General features: G+C 42.3%; 1 protein-coding gene across 3 annotated transcripts in view; it reads left to right on the top strand.

Moving 5' to 3' along the window:
• Nucleotides 1-22,333, top strand: part of CHCHD3 (coiled-coil-helix-coiled-coil-helix domain containing 3) — a 268,860-nt gene that overhangs the window by 37,310 nt on the left and 209,217 nt on the right. For all 3 annotated transcript variants that reach the window (XM_037049174.1, XM_037049175.1, XM_037049176.1), the window contains exon 3: nucleotides 15,903-15,984. In XM_037049174.1, coding sequence (XP_036905069.1) covers nucleotides 15,903-15,984 — 82 coding nt within the window. The remainder of the gene's footprint in view (nucleotides 1-15,902; nucleotides 15,985-22,333) is intronic.

Consider the following 22,333-nt stretch of genomic DNA (forward strand, 5'->3'; position numbering starts at 1 on the left):
CAGTTTATATTCATACTGTATAAACAGTTTCTGAGAATTCCTCTGCTGTGGTAGGAAATGAATAATTTAGGTTGATTTTTCCTTATACCCAAATAAATGGGGTGAAGATTATATTCAAGATAAAGGTATGGTGTCTATTATAGTGTCCTGTCACGCGTTGTTGGGACTCTTGAAAGCTTTGTAAAAGTGATGGTTTTGATTTTGTTACAGGATACATTTTCCACAAATAGGTGTTTAAAGCTTTTCATTTGAGCCAGTGATTGTAGTGCGTGCATGTACTAGGCAACTTAAAAAAATTTTTGTTATGTTGAGTAGTAACTTTCACTAGAGATGCTTCAGGCAATGAAACCCTAGTAAGAAGTTGTTAGATGCCGTCTTAAGCAAGGCTAAATTTTTATATGTATTTCTAAGTACAAATCTAATCAGCAGGCAAAGAACTTGAAATGTTTTATTTTGCTAGTGGCAGGAAAGAATGTAATGACAAAGTTTAAATTTATTGTTGAAGTTATATTTTCTTTTAGGCCAGGCCTGTGTGGAATGTAATATATAGGTCTCTCTGTTTCATAGCCAAAATGGACAATTTATAGAGTGATTTTCTAGGACATCTCTAAATGTAGTGACTGTGTAGCAGTGATTGCTGTGTGCCGAAAATGTATCTCAATGGAGCTTTACGGTCATTATGTGGGATATTTGCTGCATGATGTAGAAGATCCTATCAGTGGTTATCTTTCATTCTTTTTATTGGACTTAGCTTAACCTCAGCTCGTTGCTTAAGTCAGTGACTAAGAATTTTTCATCAGCTGTCCTTGGTAACATATTTCATCATACTAGGACCATGGTGTTATCAGTTGAAAAATTTAAATGGCAGACAAAAATTAAATGGGACTTGAAAAACTGAAATGAGGAAAGAATGTTTTGGCTCAGTAACATTCCCCCCATTTTCTACCTACATTTAATGTGAAATAACCTTTTCTGACACTTAGCATCTCATAATTTTCAGTGCAGAAGAGTTTTTCAGCCAACAGTCCTTGGCATGTGGCTGCCCCAATGGTCTAAGAAGGAGGCTGCGCCGTAGACTCCGCCCCCGAGATGTTGCTGTCATGGTGGTGTGTGACTGTGTTCTTTGACCGCCTTGCCTTTTAAGGACACAGAGTCTGTGACAATGGAGTGAAGGCAGGGTGGGTGAAAGAGAAACACAGTTTTATTTCCTTGAATCTTGGTGGTGCTCACTTTTAGGCACCTCAGTCCCATCAGCTCTATTTTGGTGTGTGGTTTGGACTTCCGTTAGCTCACGGATGTAATTTGTACGTTTGATGTGCACAGTTGAACTGAGAAAGGTGTTTATTAAAAGCTGGAACTTCCTGCCTATTTATTCATGAGTTGTTTAAAAATGACCTTTTAAATGATTATGAAAGTAAAATGTGTTTTTTTGTAAAATACAGTTAAGTATAATAAAGAGAGGAAAAATGATGTATGCCCTTGAATTCTAAGATAATCATTATGATCATTTTGTATGTACCATTCCAAGTTATAAATGTGGATGTACATTTTTTATGGTTTTTTAATGCTTTTTAAAGTAGTAGGTATATAATATACAGAACAAAAGAAGGCCAAACAGTATGTTCAGTTCAGTATCTTACGCTTTTCACTTCAGTGTGAGAAAATTTTCATGGGTTAATATTCTTTAAAGCATGTTTCTTAGTATTAGCATACTATTTCATAATATGGTCATATGTCTATTTGACCATTTCCCCCTTTTCTGAATATTGAGTTTGCTTCCAGTTTTTTATTGTTTTATGTAGAAAACGTGTGTTGCTCTGCGCATTGACCCAGTCTTCTCTCTGCCAGCAACCTTCATGTTTCTAGGAGGAAGATTTAACACTCATTTAAGGTCATGGAAATGAACTTTTAGGCAGTGCTGGATCAACATCAGTTTTATTTTACCCTTTAGTCTCCTCAGCATTCATCACAGTCTGTGACTTTAGCAGTGTTCGAAGACAATCAAAGAGATTCAAATTAATTCTTGTTATTGGCAGATCAGATTCATTTCCCGTAGTAAATATGTGAACCTCGGAGATCAGAAGCTAAAATACGTAGGTGGTTCTACCTGGCTGTGAGGCTAGGTCCTCAATCCTTGTGAAAGATGCACCACTGATTCTTTTTGTTATCTAATCTTTTCTGTAGGTTGAGAGCATTGTAAATCCTCGAAGGTTGACATCCTGAAGAATACACATGGCCTAAAATAGTCTCTTGCAAAGTAAAGTATTGGCTAAAAGAAATGTGATGAGAGTCGGGATTTTTTGAAAAGCCTGGTGGTTTTTCAGTCGAGAAGAGTTTCATTTTGTTTTTATAGTGATGTTCGTTTTGGCCTTGAACTACCTTCTTCGTTCACTTGATTTCATCTTCGTGAGAAACTTCATTGGTAATTTACAGATAAGGATTTAAGTGACAGAGGGTAGAATCAGGAGGGGAACCCTGGTCTCTTTAAACCTGATTGGGTAATGAAAATTGCTGTGTTCCCCTTCTCATTGAGCTCTGTTCACCTGTCCTTTCAAAAAGAGAAAGCAAGTGTTGTGACATGTTTCTGTACATCACAATCCTCTGGTGACTACACACACAGTGGTTGTGACTGTAAAATGAAAGTGGTGTGTGGTGTGTTAGACCGTCCTCAGTACTGCATGGCCATTGCAGAGTTCATTGTTTAAATGGGAACTTTTTATAGTGTCTTGTTAGATTAACTTGTTACTGTTAAAGCCTATAAACTATATAACTGAGGTAAAAATATGTTAAAAACATAAAAGTGTTCAAACATGCAGTAAAATCTTACAATTTAGATTTATTTAATTTGCAGTTTGTCATGAAATTAGGGAATATTTATGTTTACTTACCTTAATAGGATAGGAGCTGGGACCTTTACCTGATAACGCTCTTTTTAAAGACTGGATCCAATTGCGGATGGTACTTAAAAATGACATAAGTGCATGTATTTTAAAGTATCATATGAGTATCATATATCTGGAAAAAAGTCCAGCCATTGTTAATATAATGAGAATGGTTTGCTCGACATCCGTTTGCGTAGCTGAGGACTGGAATGCGCATGTGCGCACAATGGCAACTTCACTGTACTAGTCAGTGGGGGGGTGGTAGACGCTGTTCAGTGAGCATGTGCCCTGTGTGGCCGTCACATTCAAAATGACTGAGCAAGTACAGCAATGAATCTGCATCACATTTTGGGTTAAGCTTGAACATCCCTCCGCAGAAACTATTCAGATGATTCAGTGCAGCTATGGGCCACTGGTGATTGGCAGCTTCGTCACAACCACAAACTGCTCATGCATCACGTCTTGTGCAGTTTCTTGGTGAAACATCACATCGCCCAGGTGACTCAGTCCTGCTACATGTAGCCCTGATTTGGTGCCCTGCGACTTCTGGCTTTTCCCAATATTAAAATCAGCTTTGAAAGGGAAGAGATTTCAGACCGTCAGTGAGATTTAGGAACGTACAATGGGGCAGCTGATGGCGATTGGGAGAACTGTGTGAGGACCAAGGTGCCTACTCTGAAGGGGGTTGAGGTGTCATTGTCCTGTGTACAGTGTTTCTTGTGTCTTGTATCTTCTTCAGTAAATGTCTCTATTTTTCATATCACATGGATGGATGCCATCTGGACAGACCTCATGTGTGTAGATTGAACTCATTCTTGCTTCCCTTCTATCATTTATTCTAGGTAGTTTTATATGCTGTAGTGAAAGCTAGTTTATTTTTGCTGTTTATAAAGAACTTATTCCTTACTAAACTTTTCATTCCTTAATTTCAAAAAGGAATTTTTATGAATTACTGTAAGTTCATTTAGAGTGAGTAACTTTAATTCCTTTTCTCAATTTCCTTGAACTTAACAATGATACAGCCTTATTGAGTTGTTCACTGTAGATTCTAATATTGTCCCCTATGAGACATACAGTTTGAGTTGGCCAGGGGCTGTGTGATCTAGACAGTTTCGGAAGGAAGTGTGTCAGCTTGAGATACATCTGTGTTTGAAAAATCATCCTCTTAAAGCCATTAACCTGAAAATGTGTGTGAATGTTAGTAATGAAACCATTTTCATAGTTTGTGCGTAGGGGGGTGTCGCCCTGCGTCTGTGTGCATTTCCGTGACATCCTATCTCTGAGCCAGGGTTTCGGGCTGCGTTTTGCACCCACTGGCCATTCCACTGGATTCCCAATGAAGCGCTCATTCATGCGGGCATCAGGAGAGCAAAAATGTAACTATTGACGACGAGCAGAAAGTGGGTTTGGGTACCTTGAGGAAAACCGTGATGGTCTGTATGAGGGGGACTGAGGAAGGCAATTTTGGTGACTAAGGAGGTAGAGGAAGCTAGAAATATTTGGGCAGCTCAAGGGAGAGAATGCACTGCGAAAGGCATGCTGCTGTCATGTACACATTTTTATCTGCGTTTTAAAAATCCCTATAACTTAGTGCCTTGTATGTGACTCTGAAAGGTCACACACACCATTAGGCAGCTAGGTTTCCCATGTTTTTCCAGCATCGGGCTGAGTATTTTAGCCCAGTCTAAAACAATGGTGCTCAGGGCTGAGCAGTGCCACTTCCAGCGAGGCGTTTTAGAAGTTCCAGGCGGAGCTGCAGGTGTTTACGGTGTGGGCCGAGGTCTGGACGCCTTGCTGTGCCTGTGGTGGTTTTGCCACTTGAAGAATTGTCTGCTCTCAATTTCTGAATGTCCCTTCAGAAATTCGTGCACTTGAGAACCTGCTTACCCAGTCCAGAACTCAATTGTTTTATATGTGTAAGCAGAAAGTGTTTGGCATGGTTTGAAGACGTAGGGAGGTTTTCAGGAACATGTAGCAGTAGCTGTGTCATTTGCCATATAGGCTCAAGATTGAGGCTGTTTTGTTACGCCTTCTAGTGTTGAGCATTGCATCATGAAAAGCCATTATTTCATTACATTCCTCTTTTCAGTATTACATGTCGGGCATTATATAATTAAAAATTTTGTGTCAGATTGTCATCCATTTTTTTGAATTTTTATTTATTTATCTTTAGAGGAAAGGAGAGAAATATCAATGTGTGGTTGCCTCTCATGAGTCCTATGCTGGGAACTGAACTGTAACCCAGGCATGTGCCCTGACTGGGAATCGAACCGCGATCATGTGGTTCACAGGCTCACGCTCAATCCACTGAGCTACACCATTATCCTTCATTTTTAAGGATAATGAAGGGAATAGTACATACACATCATTTGCTTAAAAAAAAAAGGCAGTGTTGGGTCTAATAAGGGCCTTTTGGCCTTTTGGGTGCATAACGCTAAGGGTCAAACCACTGGTCGGATGGGGGGCGCCTTTGCCATTGCTGTTTGGTGAGTTCCAGGAATCCTTAAGGCTTCGTATCCTGGAACCTTACACACCACGTGGAGTGAGTTACAAAACTGAGATGCCCCTAAAAGACAGGAAAGTGTTCCGTCCTTTTCTTTCCCTGTGTAACACTGGTGTTCAGGAAATTTGTGGGTCACCAGGAATGTAATTACAGTGCATGTTTTTACTGTTAGCTTCTGTTCAACTTAACTTTACTGTGGATGATTTACTTCATTTTTAGAAAAAGGTTAAGTACGCTCTTGCATTTGAATTAGAGACAGGAAAAGCCTTTGGTCTTGAAATCCTTGTGCAGCCTTGTAGGTTACAGATGGTGAAATCAGCTGTGATCAGCCACTTGACAGAGCTTCCACAATGCTTCACAGAGAATTGTTTTTGTTTTATTAGAGATTATGACTACTTGTGACTACATTGCAGTGGTATTTTCTGAACGATATGTGGATATTTGTTACTGTAGATGAAGGAAGAAAACAACAGGGCTCTAGATATAATCTGACTTCAAAAAAGAAGCCAAAATAATTATCACAATGTGGATTAAATAAAAAACAAGGCTCAGGATATTGCACTGTAGTTTAATGAAAAAATTATACCATTATCTATTTGCTGTCTCATAGTTTTAATATATTTGAAACACCATAAATAAAATATGAATTAAGCAAGGGTGTAAAATCAGAACAGCTTTATTTAAAACTTCCCAGGCAAGGCCGTTGCCCCGCCATGTCTCACTAGTGAGTTAAATCGCCCCTTTTCGGCATCTGACCCTGACTGGCGTGTAAGTGAAGGCTCTGAGGCCCAAAGTTTGTCTCCGTGTGATCCTTCCACCATTTCCACTGTCTGGTAGTGGGCCAGTATCTAGAAATAGGACTCTGTTTTTCTAGTTTTCTCTCTTTTTATAAGGGCTATTATTGGGTCACAAATTTTATTTTCATTCATTCAGAAGAAAAGCCTTGAGATTAGGTTTGATTGACATCCCCCAGGGCTGTAGAAAGTTCGGTGCACTAGAAGAGAGATTTTCCTTTCAGGCTGTTAGTCTTTTGCTTTACATGGGCTTTGATTACACGTAAGGATCAATTTAAAGTCTCACTTAGAAAGTAGTGTTGGCCAGCATTTAAAGAATTTGAACTTAGGAATTTTTTGCACTGAAAAGCACACACTAGTGCATAACATTAGGGAGAGGGAAGATTTATTTGTGAATCCGGGTGTGATACTTGACTCTCTGTGTACCAAAGCAGATTATTCAGTTAAGGACGTTACTCTTGGTTAAAGCTGTTTGGCTCATGGAACGTGGGCTTTCCACTCTGTTTCACTGTAATAAAAAGTATTTTTAAAAGTGTGCCATGACCTTGCATCACGGTGTAATTAAGAAAGTGGATTAGAATATGACATACACATATTAATCAGTTTTTGTCATTACGCATTAACCAACCAGATATTTTTGAATAATGGATACACTATAGTATCTAAATTACTCTTGAAATTAAATTTATTGAGGTAACGTTGGTTAATGACATAAATTTCATGTGTACAGCATTATAATTCAGTACCTGTGTACTCTATCATGCACTCACCACCAAAAGTCCAGTTTTTTCTCCGAATTACTTCTGAGAAACAACAGCTAGCATTTGTCAGTCTCTTGTAATTTAGTTACAGATGATTGATTGTGGTTGCCCTTTAAACATGCACAGATCTCCACTATTTGCAAAAATCATCTTTTATTCATTTTTTTCCCATCTCGTTTCTTGTTTCACTTCTAAACTTGTGGAAGAGATGCCTGTAGTTGCTGCCTTACGTCGTTTCCCGCCCACTGATTCCCAGTGCCCAGGCAGTCTTATCCCCATACGCTCCATGGGGTGATAGGCAATTGAGAGCCATGCTGCCAGGCCTTCCTCTGGTGCCCAGGGCAGGTATCAATTCACTGAACTTGGACTTGGCCTTGGAGTCCTCCTACACACAACACCCCAGGCAGCCACTGCCGGTTAGTCAGAGTTGGCACATGAGAGGAAATCTATTTACCCTTTCTGCACATGGTATCTTGGTTTGTTTCTTCCTTTCCCTTTCATTTCTTTTTTGTCCCTAATGATGTTCTTTCACTCCCCTCTATCATCTGATGAATTTTTAAGGCCTACTCCTTAGCCTTCTACTTTTTTTCTTTACACATTTTTTTTTTCATTCCCAGATGAGCATTTTCAGCCAAATCTCAAATCAAATCTGAACTTCAGGTTCAAATGTCTAATACCCTACAATTCCACGTGGTGATTCTACCATTGACTCTCACTTGAGTGGGTCTGAAATTGAACTCATCATCTTCGTTCCCCACACAGCTTCTTCTTTCTTCAATTGACCATCCTGGTTATTCAGTTTCTGGCATCTGGGTGCACCTTTGGCCTGTTCATCTGTCAGTCAATCACCGATGACCGGTTTTTCCCAGGAAAGCCCTTGTGTCTTAGACTGCACCTTTACGGCCAGTGTCCTAGTTCAGGTCCTCATCACCTTATGCCGGTGTCTCCAATTTGAGTGAGCACCGGAATCCCCTGGAAGGCTTGTTAACACACCCATCGCTGGGCCGCACCCCCAGAGATTGCGATTTAGGGATCTGCAGGGAGCAGAAATAGCTGCATCTGTAACAAGTTCCAGGTGCTGCTGCTGCTTGGGAGCAAAGAGAAGGCGTGGGAAGTGAGGACGGGGCTGCTCCTGAACCCGGCGTTGCCATGTACTTTCCCCGTCCTGTTCACCTGCAAACCTTTGCCAGGTTAAATGTACAGGAACACCCTATTTCATTGCATTATTCCCATATGTTAACACCTATCCATTTTTTAAAGACACTTCTTTAAACTCCTGCCTAGTTTCCAAGACTCCTCACAATCAAATACATTTTATCTTACAAACAAGCTTTGTTTGCTTTCCTTACCGTAGTGCAAGTCCCACCTCCTTCATGAAGTACGCCGTGACTGCAGCTGAGCTCAGCAGTACATTTTTACTCACGTAGACTTCACTCTCATGGCAGGGACTGTATGTCTTCGTATCTTATAAAGCCCAGCGTAGGATCAAGTCAGTGTGTTTTTACTGCCTAGTGAGTTGATTGATTTCCCGAGCGTGTGCATTCCCAGAGAAGTCACTTGACTTTTTGAGGAAATAATTTAAAAAAACAACACAGGTAACTTCATATGGTTGACCAGAGAACAGAAATCTGAGCCTTAACATTGAAACTGAAGACTTTTAGCCTCAGGTAAGCTCGTAATGAGTGCCGGTCCTGCTTCCCGTTATAAGCCATGGGCTGTGGGTCAGTGTGGCGCCAGATGGCCCGTGGAGGGCGTCCCGGGGTGGAAACCTGGCGGTGGCCGCAGTGGCATGGAGTTTCAGGGAGGGGGACTTGTCTTGAAGGGGGTTTTTTTTTTGAGTAGCAGTCCACTTTACTTTGCTTGTGTGCGATTTGTTTCTTCTGACCCTCCCTTCAGGTGCCCCGAAAGTTTGTAACTTATTTCACCTAAAGACTGATGTTTGACACCAAAAATCAAAGAATTAATGCACTTTTCTCGACCATCGGTGAGCTTTGCAGAGCTCTGTGATAGTGATCCCTCCACCACCCCGTCCCGCGTCCCCTTACTTTGCTTTGTCTGTGGGGCCTCGGGCGGTTTTTGGTGGTTGCTGAGTGAGTAGCTGATAGACAGTTTCCCCACATCGAGGAAAACAACAGACAGTACATGTTGCCAGTGACACACTTCGTTATTCCTTTACCTTCGTTCTATCAGGCTCTTAGGGGAAGTGGAGGCTGAAGCGTGAGTCCTCGAATCCCATCTGTCTCCTGTTTAACACGCTGTGCGAGGCAAGGGCTGGCAGACCCCTGCTAGTGTGGGCCCCATTTTACACAGGATACGGCCGCGGCCTAAAGCAAGGCTGTGTTTTTGAGTAAGATCACAAACCTAAGGTGTCAGAGTCGGGACTGGACAGGAGCCCCCTTTTTTCCAGCTTGTTCCTCTTTGTATTTCATGAGTCTTTTTGAAGAAACCTTTGGATCCGGCCGCGCTGCAGACTGCTGGGGTGAAACGGACACGCGTTTGGTGGTTTGGGTACTTCATTTGGGGTTGGAGATTTGATGCCGTTTAATTTATAGCTTTATCCCCAGTGAGCAAAATACATTCATTTGTGAAACAAACAGAAAAATTAAGCTATGCATCAAAAAGCAATATCCAGAGGTAATTATTATTTTTTAATTTAAATTATAGATCTTATTTTCCCAGAGGCCTTGTGAGGTCTTGCAAGTATTATTCAGGATATTAAGACAGGAAATACACGATGTATCTGATTCTCAATAGTGGTTTAAAGAATTGTCTCCTTAAAGATGTGGCAGCTGTAGAATGGGAATGACGAGCTTGTCTCTTGCTGCACAGCCTCCGCGGCCTGAACTGATGTTCGTTTCCACGTCGGGTGGAACGCAGGTCTGGTCTCCGTGTGTGCTTGTTGTGAAGCAGACAATACAATGGACACCATTCGCCTGCTGTGCCGTTTAAATTAGAAATTTATGAAGGTATATAAACCCTGTCGGAGCAATAACACTACAAAACAAACCATTAACAGGATGCTCTCCGCGTGTAGGTTGCCGGTCTCTTTGTATCCCTGTGCCTTCTGATTCAGTATTTATGGTTATGAATGTGCAGTTGGGATTTTCATTCTGACGTTGTTATTAACTTTAATGTGTAAGCAGCCTTAGTTACCCTTGCAGGTATCTAGACAGATGGCATTTTTTTAAAAGGCAGTCTTAAGATAAATTATCCTTAGGTGAATGTGATTGTCAGCTGTGTGTGTGTGTATTTATTTGCCAACTGGATGGTGCCACAGTGGGTAGTGAGAGATTATTACATGTTTCTTCCTAACCTGTGACATTTATTCTGGTCATCTTTCGACTTCTCATCAAACCCTATACCTTTATAAGGTAAGGAGCAGGGCAGGATTTATCCTGCAGCCGGAGTCATTTACCACTAATAACCGAGTGTTGTATTTTACTGATTGCATGGGGCTTCCATTATTATTTTTTTAAAGAATCAGAGGTCTTTTTACATTATTGAATTTATTGAAATTGTAACAGTGATGGATATTTCCACAGAGATGAAAATTTAATTTGGCTGTGTTATAAAGGTATAAGCTTTGGCTCAGCTGGCTCAGTCCTGGCAGATTCCGCCTTTATCTAAAATGTGCTGCTTGTGTTATGCAACTGTATAGATTTATTTTCTTCTTAGAGTAGAACGTCCCAGCTCTCTTCAGTGTTTTAAAACTAGCATTTGGAAATACAGGCTTTACAAAATTGGGCATGATATGTGCGAGCAAATGACAAGGCTAGAAAGAGAAATGGAGTAAAGGAAACAAATCCCAAAGGACCTGACATTTTTCTAACAGGCAAGCCATGATCTTTATTAAGTAATTTACGGAGATTGTTTAAGAAATACTGTAATTGGGGAGGGAATTACAGGGTAGAGATTATGCGAAGGAAATAGAGGAAAGGGAAGGTCGCAGGTGGAGAGAGCTGCAAAGGAGGTGGGTGTGTCCCTGGAGTTCCAGGGAGTGTGTGCAAGCCCCGAATCTTGGTTGTTTCCAGTCTTTTTTTCTTTTTAATGCATGACGAGGCACTTCATGAAGTCGTCCCTGTTCACCATTCAGAGAATCCTCTTGAATGTGTTGTAGTGTCTCCTCACACCCCCATTCCCTCTGTTCCCCTCGCGTGACCACTTTCTGGAAGCAGAGAATGCGCACGTTACATAGGTGAGATGTAAGGAGCTTTTGCTGCACTTTCTCTGAGGATTGGGATCATGGTATTCACAGTTGCCAAGAATACTCATGATTAAGTATAAGGATAGGAGTTCCTTTTTTTAAAAATTTTATTTATCTTTAGAGGGGAAGGGAAGGAGAGAAGGAGAGAAATACCAATGTATGGTTGCCTCTTGTGAGTCCCCTGCTGGGAACTGGCCTGCAACCCAGGCATGTGCCCTGACTGGGAATCGAATGGCGATCGTCTGCTTCGCAGGCCCACGCTCAATCCACTGAGCTACACCAGCCAGGGCAAGACAGGAGTTTCTTACTTGATCCTGAACCCAAATTAGAAACATAGACTCTTAGAATCTCTTAAGAATTTAAATTCCTAGAAATTCTGACTGTGGCTAAGAGGGATGAAAGATTGCTAGGGACCCAGTGAAGAAGAGATGCTGGACCAGGGAACAGCGTTGGCTGAGGATGTTGTTTACTAAAAAACAAACCAACATCATTTTGTTAGGGATCATGAACTGCTTTCAACCGTACAGATATTTGTTCTTTTCAGTAATAGTTTCAAATAAAGAGTTGGGGGCGGACTTGCTGTAACCAAGCAACGCGGCGCTTGCGTTTTTCCTCACACGCTGGTGGTCAGTGTTGTATCTGCTGTGCCTAATAGACAGAGTGCTGGTGCTGGTGTCTGTTAAGGTACGCTTGCCATCGAGACCAAGTTAAAAGGATTTCTGAGCGGATTTTCAAAAGTACTCATATATGGGGAAAACATCCTTTGTCTTAATGCCCTTTGAAAGGAGAGAGTGTGTGTGTGTGTAAACTGCAGAACCACACTTCCTGAGCTCGACATAGTCATGCCGATTTCCATGGCAAATTCTGCTTTATGTGGCTTGAATATTTCTCGTTTTTACTTTTTCTCATTTCACAACCCTGGCCAGTCCCTAAAGATCCTCTGGGCAGTGCACTGTGCTAATCGGCAAAGTTGGCCTTTCCGGTGCTTCTCTGAGCATAGCCCATCCAGAAACACTGACCTTTTGGTTTAATAACAGTTTTGAGAAAGCGTTCACATCCTCAGAGCTGAAAAGGGTGTTTTGAGGGAGGCCATTTTAAATGGTGATCTCCCAAAGGTGTATCCTTTTCCCTTCTATACTTTGGATTGGACCTACCAGAAATATATTGTTGCTTTCTGTATTCTATTGATTTAAAAACAAGTAACAAGAAACTTAGATTTGCTTGAAAGCCATTACTAGACTGGTTTATTTTCCTGCCTGGGCTTTGAGTTGTTCTTTTAGATTTTCAACTCTGTTCTCAGTCACTTTTTATCATTTGTTATTTTCAATTCTTGATTGTAGCTAAAGCAATTACTTTTTTCAGCTGTGACTTTGGAAGTGACTTTGGTAGTTGTGTGTGTGTGTGTGTGTGTGTGTTTTATTTCCAGAAGTAGCAAGACAGCTGTGTTCTGGGCCCTTTGCTGCCCAAGGGTGCTGTCAACCAGCTTACCCTGTGGGCGTGCCGTCCCCAGTGGCCTTGGGAGTTTCCCGCCTTTCTCATGGCTGCCTGTTTTCCTCCCCCACCTCTCTCCTCCCCTCCTGGCCTACCTGGAGGACCTAGTCTGTTTCGCACCTCGCCCCACAGCAGGTGGTAGGGCGGGCTCTGTTGGGCAGGAGGGTGTAGAGGAAGAGGAAAAGCATCAAACCTGCATTTCCTTCTCTGCAGTCTTTTCTGCCAGGCTTCCTTTCCAGCCACCCAGCTGGTCACCCTTGGTAATGGCATCCTTAAGGGCCCATTCCACATTGATCACATCGTAGTGAAAAGCTCACTGCTGATTTTGGCTGTTCCCCTAGTAGGAAGCCCCTACGTAAGAGGCACAAAATGTACTGCAAAGACACAAGACTGTTTTATGTTTTAGCCTCTCACTTAGAAGACTAATTTCATTGTTTCGTACCCAGACCTGGTCTACTGGTATCTTTGAAAGCCTAGTTTTAATGAGCCAAATGGAGTTCATTGGAATGGCCATTGAGAATTTGATTGACTTTTGCCTGAAGAGGCATGATTTTACGGATACAGTTTGACTGACTGTGTGTTGATTTTCTGGTGTGTTGAACTTCAGCGCATGATCAGGTCATACTCATTGGTTAAAATTTGTTTCAATTTTTTGCGACTATAGAGCTAGCAGCTCTGAATATCTCCCCCAAATGGAGTGTTATATAGTTTTGCTTGTTTATGAGAAATAGATGAAAAAGTGAAAGTTATTACCCTGTGGGATGGTCTAGAACTTCATAGCCAGCAGACACCCATGTAACCCACCTGGTCCTGCTTCTGAACGAGGAAATCGAAGTTCAGGTAGGCTAACCGATTGATCCAGTGTCTGACTAACAGAGAAACAAGGAGTAGTCAGACTTTCTGCTCGGCTGTTACCAATTTCTCTGTTATTTGTATTGTCCTAAAACCTTTAACATTGAAAACATTGTAAAATTTGCCTGAATGCAAAACAAATTCCGTTTGTGTTTTTCTTCTTGACTTTGTGTGACCTTTTCAGAGCAGAGCTGTGTATCTCTTATTCTGTGCACCGTGAAGTGGGAGAGAAGCCAGACAGCGTGAGGGGACCCCTGAGAACACCCACCGGAGGGCGCTACGGCACAGTTAGTGACTTCCCCCAGGCCCCCGATTGTCGATGGGCACGCGGCCTTAGTCCTTGGCCAGTGTGGGCTGTGTTCCTTTCTCTGATTCCTTGTCCATTGTTTTGTAACAGGTTTATTGAGGAACATTTACCACACAAAATTTACTAATAAAAGTATACAGTTCAGTAGTTTTTAGCATATTTGCAGAGTTGTGAATGGTTCTCACTGTCTAATTTTGGAACATTTTCAACACCCCAAAAAGAAGTTCTTTCCCCATTCGGTGTCACTGTCCATTCCCACCTTCCCCCTGCTCCTGGCAGCCAATCTAATCTGCTTCCCGAGTCCTTGGACTTGCCTTTTCTAGACATTTCATAGCAGCAGCAGCACACAACAATCGGCCTTTTGTGTCTGGTTTCTTTCACTTAGCATGATGTTTTCAAGGTTCATCCATGCGATAGTTTCTATCGGTACTAAGTGAGTTTTTATGGCTGAATGGTTATACTACATATTGTCGATCCCATTCATCAGTGGATGACATTTAGGTTGTCTCACTTTCGGGATGCCAGGAACAATGCCATCGTAATACCCACGTACAAGTTTGTGTGTAGTAGACATGTTTTCACGTTTCTTGGGCGTATACGGCACCTAAGCATGAAATTGCTAGGCTCTGTGGTCACTTTGTTTAGCGTTTTCAGGACCCGCCTGACTCTTCTGCAGTGGCTGCATCGGGTTCCAGTTTGCCCGGCGCTCTATGAAGGTTCCAATTTCTCCACATTCTAACACTTGTCATTGTCTTTCTGATTATAGTGGGTTCAAATTGGTGTGCCGTAATGGTTTTAAACTGCATTTCCCTAATGGTGAATGCTGTTGAGCAATTTTTCGTGTGCTTACTGGCCATTTGTGACACTTCTTTAGAGCAGCGTCTATTCATATCCCTTGCCCATTTTAAATTGTCTTATTGTTCTGTTGGAAAAGTTCTTTGTGTTTTTTGAATGCAAGCTACTTGTCAGCTATGTCATTTGCCAATATTTTCTCCCATTCTTTTGGGTTATCTTTTCACCTTCTTGATGATGTCCTTTGATGCTGCTGTTGTTTTCTGATAGCTCAGAAGTAAGAGAAAACATCGCCATGGCCTTTCCCGTGTCGTCTTTGTTATACTGCCCAGTGTCAGCGAAATTCCACAAAGGCTTTTTTTGTGTATCTTATTGTAATTCATTTTTTGTCTGTGTCCCCAGGCGAGGTGCTTATAATGTCCAGATCACCCAGTGGCGTTATAGCAGAGCAGAGACAGCATGGTTGGGTTTTGCCTCAACAGCCTCAGCCATTTGAAGTAGTGGGTCCTGTGTGTGTTCCGGGTTCTCCTGTGTGTTTCTGGGTCCTAAGTCTGGGTGGTGGGTTTCAGTGAAGAAGACGTCGTCTCTGCTTATTTTGTGTGGGCGGCTCTTAAGGAGAGTGTAACTTCTGTCTGTTTGGTTTGCTCTCATGGCTGTAGGGATCTTCCCAAAGCACATAGTACAGATTTTCTAATCGTGAAGACCAGATGTTTCAGATCAAGTCACCGGGTATTTAAAAAGCTCCAGGCGCATTCTCAGCACTGTGCTGAGACTCTCCCCAGTTGCTGGCACTTGAATTTGAATGGCGTGTATTCCAAAAAGTGGGTTTTAAAATTTTCATAAATGCCCTTTTTTCATAATTTATGGGAAAGCGAATGTAAACACAAATAATTTTCTTTCTATGATAAATTATTCTTAACATATTTAATCACTGAAGTGCAAATGCTTTGGCACCGTTTCCCCTCCAAAGGCCCTTCCTTATGCTGTCTCTTCCCTTTATATGGGATTATCAGACTTTAATGATAGGACATCATTTTAAAGAATTTGTACTTAATGGCTCAGTCCCTACTGGGCAGGGAACAGCTCCATGAGTTTATTACACATTTTGGCAGATGTGGAAATTTCCAGGTCACCAGGGATTGCTTGATTAAATTACTCCCGAAATGCACTAATTGCCCTTTTCCACAGTGCGGAGGTAGTTCCAAGGAGACGCCGACCAGCTGGCAGAACTTTGCCCTTTAAGATCTAGTCCCAGCTTTGCTTTCGCTTTTAAGAAGTCGCTAATTTTATCTCCTTTTGCTCTTTACTGGTCCTAGTTTCTGATGAAGACTTGAAAAGAAGAGTAGCTGAGGAGCTGGCCCTAGAGCAAGCCCAGAAGGAATCCGAGCGTCAGAAACGGTGAGTGTCGTGGCGTGTGAGAGACTTCGGTGGAACCGAAACATTGTTAGAGACGAGTAATTGTATTAAGACTTATTATTTGTGTCTGGCTAAACTTCAGAATGTGCTGAACACATGAACTTGGCCGTTTCTGGTTTTGGATTCTGCTTGTTAAAGCCCCATGTTGCCCCCTTCTCAAATGTGGTCATAAACACCCGTTGTATCTGTTGTGTGGTTCTTTATTGCGTGAGTACTGACTGAGCCCTGTGCTCTCAGCGTGTGAGAAGTAGTTCTCGAGGGTTCTCCAGGAATTTCACAGGCTAGTTTCTTTCAGTGAATTTATGATTGAAAATTATATTGTCTGCTGTGGTTGTTAAGGTTGGCAATATTGTCACTAACAGTGAATGCCATATATTGTACATAGTGCCCGTATTAATAAATAGCACTGGTTAGTAATATACTCACTTAAAACTGAAGATAAAACAAATATGTAAGGCTGAAACATCAAAATCTTCCATTATCCCATTCTATAGAGATAACCAGTCTTGAACATTTTATTCTTACACATTTTTAATATACATCCTACTGCATTATTTTTGTCACTATTAATATTACTACTACTAAGAATAGCAGTTAAAAGAACGTTCATTGAAGTGTTTTGGGGATAGTAGGAAACTGGAGGCAGGTCACATGGCCAGCAGAGGGACCGGATGAATGCGTGGTGGCACGCGCCTGCTGTGCGTGCTGGACGGTCAAGTCGATCCTCCTGTGTGGATTCAAAAAGATGTCGAAAAGCTAGAAACGGGGAAAAAACCACATGGTTCAAAGTAGCATAGATAATTTTTTGGTAGAAGTACTACTTTTTAAAGACTTAAATTATACAGTTATTCATAAAAATGTGTCAATACTTTCTAATTCAAGATAGTCAGGTGCTTTTCATCTGTGCTGCTTCTGAGTTTGCAGGCAGCACAGCACTTTGTTACTATGTGGTCGTGCGGGTAGGTGTCTTTCTGCTGTGAGCGCTAAGCCTGCGCCTGCCACCAGCGGGTGCTTAGTGTGTGTTTTTGTGTCGGACTGCTTGACTTTTGCTTGGGAGAGTTAAATGTAAAGAGTCTTTGCATTGGATTCTAGTCTTCAATGGCCATAGGCCCTTCAACATATAACACAGCCTCTTTGGGCCTTAAATATTTTATCTCTAATGGGAGTGGTTTGAAACCTGTTCCCTAATATTTCCTCTTTTTGGACAAAGTGCAAAGCTAGCTCCATTTGGCTTGAAGCTAATGGAGCAAGACACAAGTTTTAGATTAAAACCCATTTCCTCAGGAAATAGAGAAGGCTCATAGCTCAGGGTTTTAAAAATCAAGATGTATTGTAATTAGTGCTGGTGAAAGAGTCTGCGTGTATTCTGTAGTTTTCCACGTAGTGCTTCATAATTATTTAATTGGGTTAGGCTGATGGAGTATATAATTACACGGTGAAGTTTAAATATTCAAAAAATTCACCCCGTTTTCATTAAGAAGCGAAGAAAGTTAATATGGTAGAATTTCTTGTCTTTGAAATTTTATTGTTTTAATTGAATTTTATTTTAATAAGGATTTTCCAAGAAGGTTTTATTTATTTATTTCTAGAGAAAGGGGGAAGGAGGGAGAAAGAAAGGTTGGGAACACCGCGGTGAGGGACACTGGTCGGGTGCCACGTGTGCATGCCCCAGGAACCTGTGGCACAGGCGTGTGCGCCAACCGGGAGTCGAACCGGTGACCTTCCACTTTGTGGGACGACCCCCAGCCAACTGAGCCACACCAGTCAGGGCTTAATAAGGATTTTTTGGCGGGGTTATACTCATGTTTACTTTGCTGACTATATTTCACGTAGGATTCTCTTTGTCTTCCCTTTTCTCCATGTGGTAGGCTCCTTATAATAACTGTCACGGTGGTTTTCTTTTTTTTCTTCCTTCCTTTGCTATTCAGCTTCTGCTGGGTCTGCCTTGGTCTGTGAGCGGTAAAGGGCAGCTGAGATGAGCGAAAGGCGTGAGTGAGAGCCAGTTTCCTGTCTCACATGGGCCGGGGCTGGCAGCCTGGCTGCAACCTGGGCCGATAACTATTTATAAAGAATTTATTTTCTGTCACCTTTAAGGGGAGCAGAGGGTGGTACAGCCTTTTTATTATTTTTTCTTTTAAAAATGTTTTGTGTGAAGCCTTCTACATGAAAACTTCCCTCTGTCAAGTCTTGGCACAAAGTGTGTATTCATCTCTGTGATGCTTCTTAAAAGAATCAATAGTTTTTTTTCTATCAGAGAAGAGACTTTAGACAAAAACGTTCCGAAAGTTTTATGTGCAGTCTTTGAAAAGCAACTTTTTGGTGTGACAGAGCATTTGTACGTTATTGTGTCTGTGGCCGCAACTGCGTAAAGCCTCGCAAGCAGCTGTAGAGAATGTTTCCTCGTGCCGTTGTTTGAACAGTTCTGGTGGCGGCTGTAGCCCTGCGCACTCTGCCCGGGTGCTGGGTGGTAAGGAGAAGCAGGGACGTTGTGCACAGGTCGGGGGACTCTGCGGCAGGGAAATACTCTGAAATGTCTTCCGTTAGGGCAGCTTCAATAGGGACCTTGTTTTGACGAGGCTTTTTTGGTTGAAAGATTGAAACTTAACTCTGGCACACTCGTGGGGAAGGAAGGAAGTTTTTAGAAGCATATTGGATAAGGGTAAAGAGTCCGAAAGAAGACTAGAGAACCACTAGCTAGGGAAGAGAGAAATGGGTGCAACCAGAAGTGCACACAGTGGGAAGAAGTACTCACCCAAAAGGAAATCAGGGTGAGGGTTCTGCAACGGAAGGCAAAGGGTGGGTGGTGGCTGAGTTTCATGGAAGAAGATGCCATTGATTTCAAGAAGTGGTGTGTTTGATGTGCCACGAAGAAAAGATGCGATACAGAAAGAGCTCGTTAAGACTGACTTTGGTTTTTTGAAAACCTATCACTTGCACGTTTATCCAAAAGGAAAATGTAAGAAAAATAAATAGGTTAAGGCAGTGTGCTAATCTGGGGCAGGTTTTGGTCCCCAGGAGCCACCTGACAACGTCTGGAGACATTTCTGGCTGTTACAGGCTGTCAGGTGTTATTGGTGCCTGGGGGGCAGAGGCCGGGATGCTGCTGAACCTCCTGTAGTTCACAGGACAGGTCTCACCTCTGCGCCCTGCTCAGAACAGGGATTATCTGGCTCAAGATGTCAGTGAGCTGCTAGTGAGAAACGCGGGAAGGTCTTGTCAGAAGCCCGTCCACACTGGGTCTGTTTCTTCTGAGTCTCTTTGACCCAGGGTCTTGATGTCCTTGTTTTTCCTCGAGTCATGTGCGATGGCATCAAAACCTTGGGGACACAGCAGTCCTGAAGTGACTGCTCCATCGTCGTTCCTGGGGCTTTTCCAGGCTGCTGACACCCGTTTCGCAAACTGCAGTGCTTGTGCTCAAGCTCTGACAACCGCGCAGGACTGTCGCCCGGGAGACCCCGATTGTAAGGTGCCTCGGGCCTGTGAAAACACGAAGAAGTAGGTCTGGGGACTGTGTTTGGCCCGTGCAGTCGTGTGGGGGGGAGAGGACGCCGTGCGCGTCGTGCCTTACCTCCCACTTTGTGCAGGAGCCCCTCTCGGCATCGGGGACCGGCAGAGCCACGCTCATTGAGGCCCCGCTCAGAGGTCATGGAAACGAAGGCATTTCGTTAGGCCATTTGAAAGTTGCCCGACCTCCTTGAAACTTCCACTCTTAAATCCAACATGCAGACGTGGCATAATTAAAAGTTGCTTTATGGGAGTTTTCTACTGGGCCACAGTGATGATGCAGCTAATTGTAAGCACTATGCCTGTATGTATTGTATTCTCATTTCTAAAAACCATTTATACGTGAAATTTCAATTTATCTTAGATCTGATTCTCTTTTATGAGACTCTTGAGTGATTTGCTTAGTTAACAAAATCATGCCCCCAAATATTATGGACATAATATGAGCACATGCACTCAATGTTGGGTCTAATGTGGAGTCATAGCGTTGCTTATCACAGCATCTCATGGACGGGATAGTTGTTTGGGGTGTTGGGAGTCGAGAGTAAATTAAATGCTCGCATCAGCGGTCTGGTTTTGCTGTGCTCCGTCGTGCGGACGGTAGCTGACCGTGTCGTGAGTACAGCAGGCCTCTGCAGCCAGGACACAACCTACCCCAGTTTGAGTATGGACTTTTCAAGGGTGGTTTACTTCTCTCCTGTGCCCTACCTCAAAAGTCCATCTCTGACAGCAAGAAAGATGTGACTGCTTCTGACCTCTGGCTTTTGACATTTGAATTTCACCTCTTCACCTGTAAAGGCAAGCGAAAGTGTTTTAGTTTTAATAACCTTTCTTCAAGAAACCGAGAAGGGGAATGAATGCCTCCTGAATGTTGTAACTAGCTGCACAGCCACTGAGATTACTTGCTTGCTGGTTTGAAATGGACGTCTGATGTGATTCCCCCCTTTAAATTACGTGGAAAATTACATTAGATTTGTGAGACTTAAAATACTTAATTTGATTTAATAAGTGGCTTTATAATTTAGTCATAAATTTTATCAGCTATCTGGGTAAGTTAAAATACAGTACAGTCCGTTTATTTTTTTCATTTATATCACCAAGTAAGGGCTTAAACTTTTGGCTTTTAGGTATGTTTTAGTTCGTAATAGTAAAGGTGAAATTTTTAGGGATGGTAGTTTCTGTTTAAATTCATTATATAAAAGGCCCTGGCTGGTGTGGCTCAGTGGATTCAATGCCAGCCTGTGGACCAAAGGGTCACTGTTTCCATTTCCAGCCAGGACACAGGCCTGGGTTGCAGGCCAGGTCCCCCCAGTAGGGGGCATGTGAGAAGCAACTACACACATTGGTGTTTCTCTTTCTCTCTCTCTCCCCGTTCTCCCTGTCTTTCCCTTTCTGTAAAAGTAATAAATAAAATCTTTAAAAAACAAATTCATTATATAAAAGAATTTATTTTAATTTTAGGACTAGAAGCTTTCTGCCTTTGTAGGAAAAAACTGAAAAAGGAAGGAGGACAGTCTCTACTGGAGACGAACAGGGTTCGTAGGTTAGCATCACACTGGGAATACATGATGTAGGAGATTGTCTTTGGCGTGGTGCCTCTCGTACAGTAAATGCTCACGCGGGTTTGTTCGGTTGAATGAATCACAAGAACTGGAAAATCCTGACAATCTTTTCTAGGAAGGGCATCCTCTATATACATATATATTATGTATTACAAATTACAGTGGAAAAATGACGCCTTTAAAATCAGACGTTAAGTGAAGACTGTAGAAACCTGTCTCACAAACCCTTGCTTTAATGTAATGTAACGCGTTTCTAGTCACATCGTACAGGTGAGAAGAAATCACACGCCTTCGACCCGAGTCTGCGTGTAGTACCTGGGTACATGTGACTTAAACCCCCCAGCAACTTTCCGGGAACAGGTACTGCTGGTAACTAATTTTATCAGTGTCTTATTATCAAAGTGTAGTTTTGAAGTGACTTTAACCGATGAGCGAGCAGTCGGTATTTGCTCTTGGTACTTAACAACTATCACAGGCAAGTGAATCTCACTTCTGACTTATAAATATTTGCAAAGAAGATGGTTGAAGAAACTTGTAAGTCTTCAGTGCTACCTATTCTGACATTTAAGAGATCATTCTCTAGCATAAAAGTCCAAATGCATTAGATTCATTTCTTAACTCCATTGTAGCCTTGTTGGCTTTCAAATGCACACTGTGTTGCTGTTGTTTTGTACATACACATTTCTGTTTCACTCCGCCCGAAGTGGATACAGACGTGACCGGTTCTGAGTGGGACAGGATCACATTCTAGCCACCTGGTGCCTTTCAGTGGACGGTGGTCGGAACCGCTGTATGTGGCCCAGGTACTGGCCTCTGTGTCATCTGCTACTTTTATCTGTTTCTTCAGGTGACACCTTTCTATTTTTAATAGAGACAGCTGCTATTTATTTATAACCAACAAACATAGAAAGCTGTATGATCCAGTCTGTGTTTTGAAATTTTTTTTTAAATCCTCACCCAAGTTTGTTTTTATTGATTTTAGAGGGAGAGAAGTGGGGGAGGGAGAGAGAGAGAGAGAAACATATATCGATGTGAGAGAGAACATCAATTGATTACCTCCCGTATGTGCCCTGACCGACCAGGGATCAAACCCACAGCCTAGACATGTGCGCTGACTGGGAATCAACCCCACGCCCTTCTGGTTCACAGGATGATGCTCCAGTGCACCGCCCAGCTAGGACTATCCAGTCTGTGTTTTATTCACACCTCTTTACTTTTTTCCCAAATCCAATGGTTTTTTTCTATTGATGCTATGCAGTTGTAGA

This window comes from Sturnira hondurensis, unplaced genomic scaffold (assembly GCF_014824575.4).
Source record: "Sturnira hondurensis isolate 20B ecotype Veracruz unplaced genomic scaffold, ASM1482457v3 Scaffold0006437, whole genome shotgun sequence".
Lineage (NCBI taxonomy): Eukaryota > Metazoa > Chordata > Mammalia > Chiroptera > Phyllostomidae > Sturnira > Sturnira hondurensis.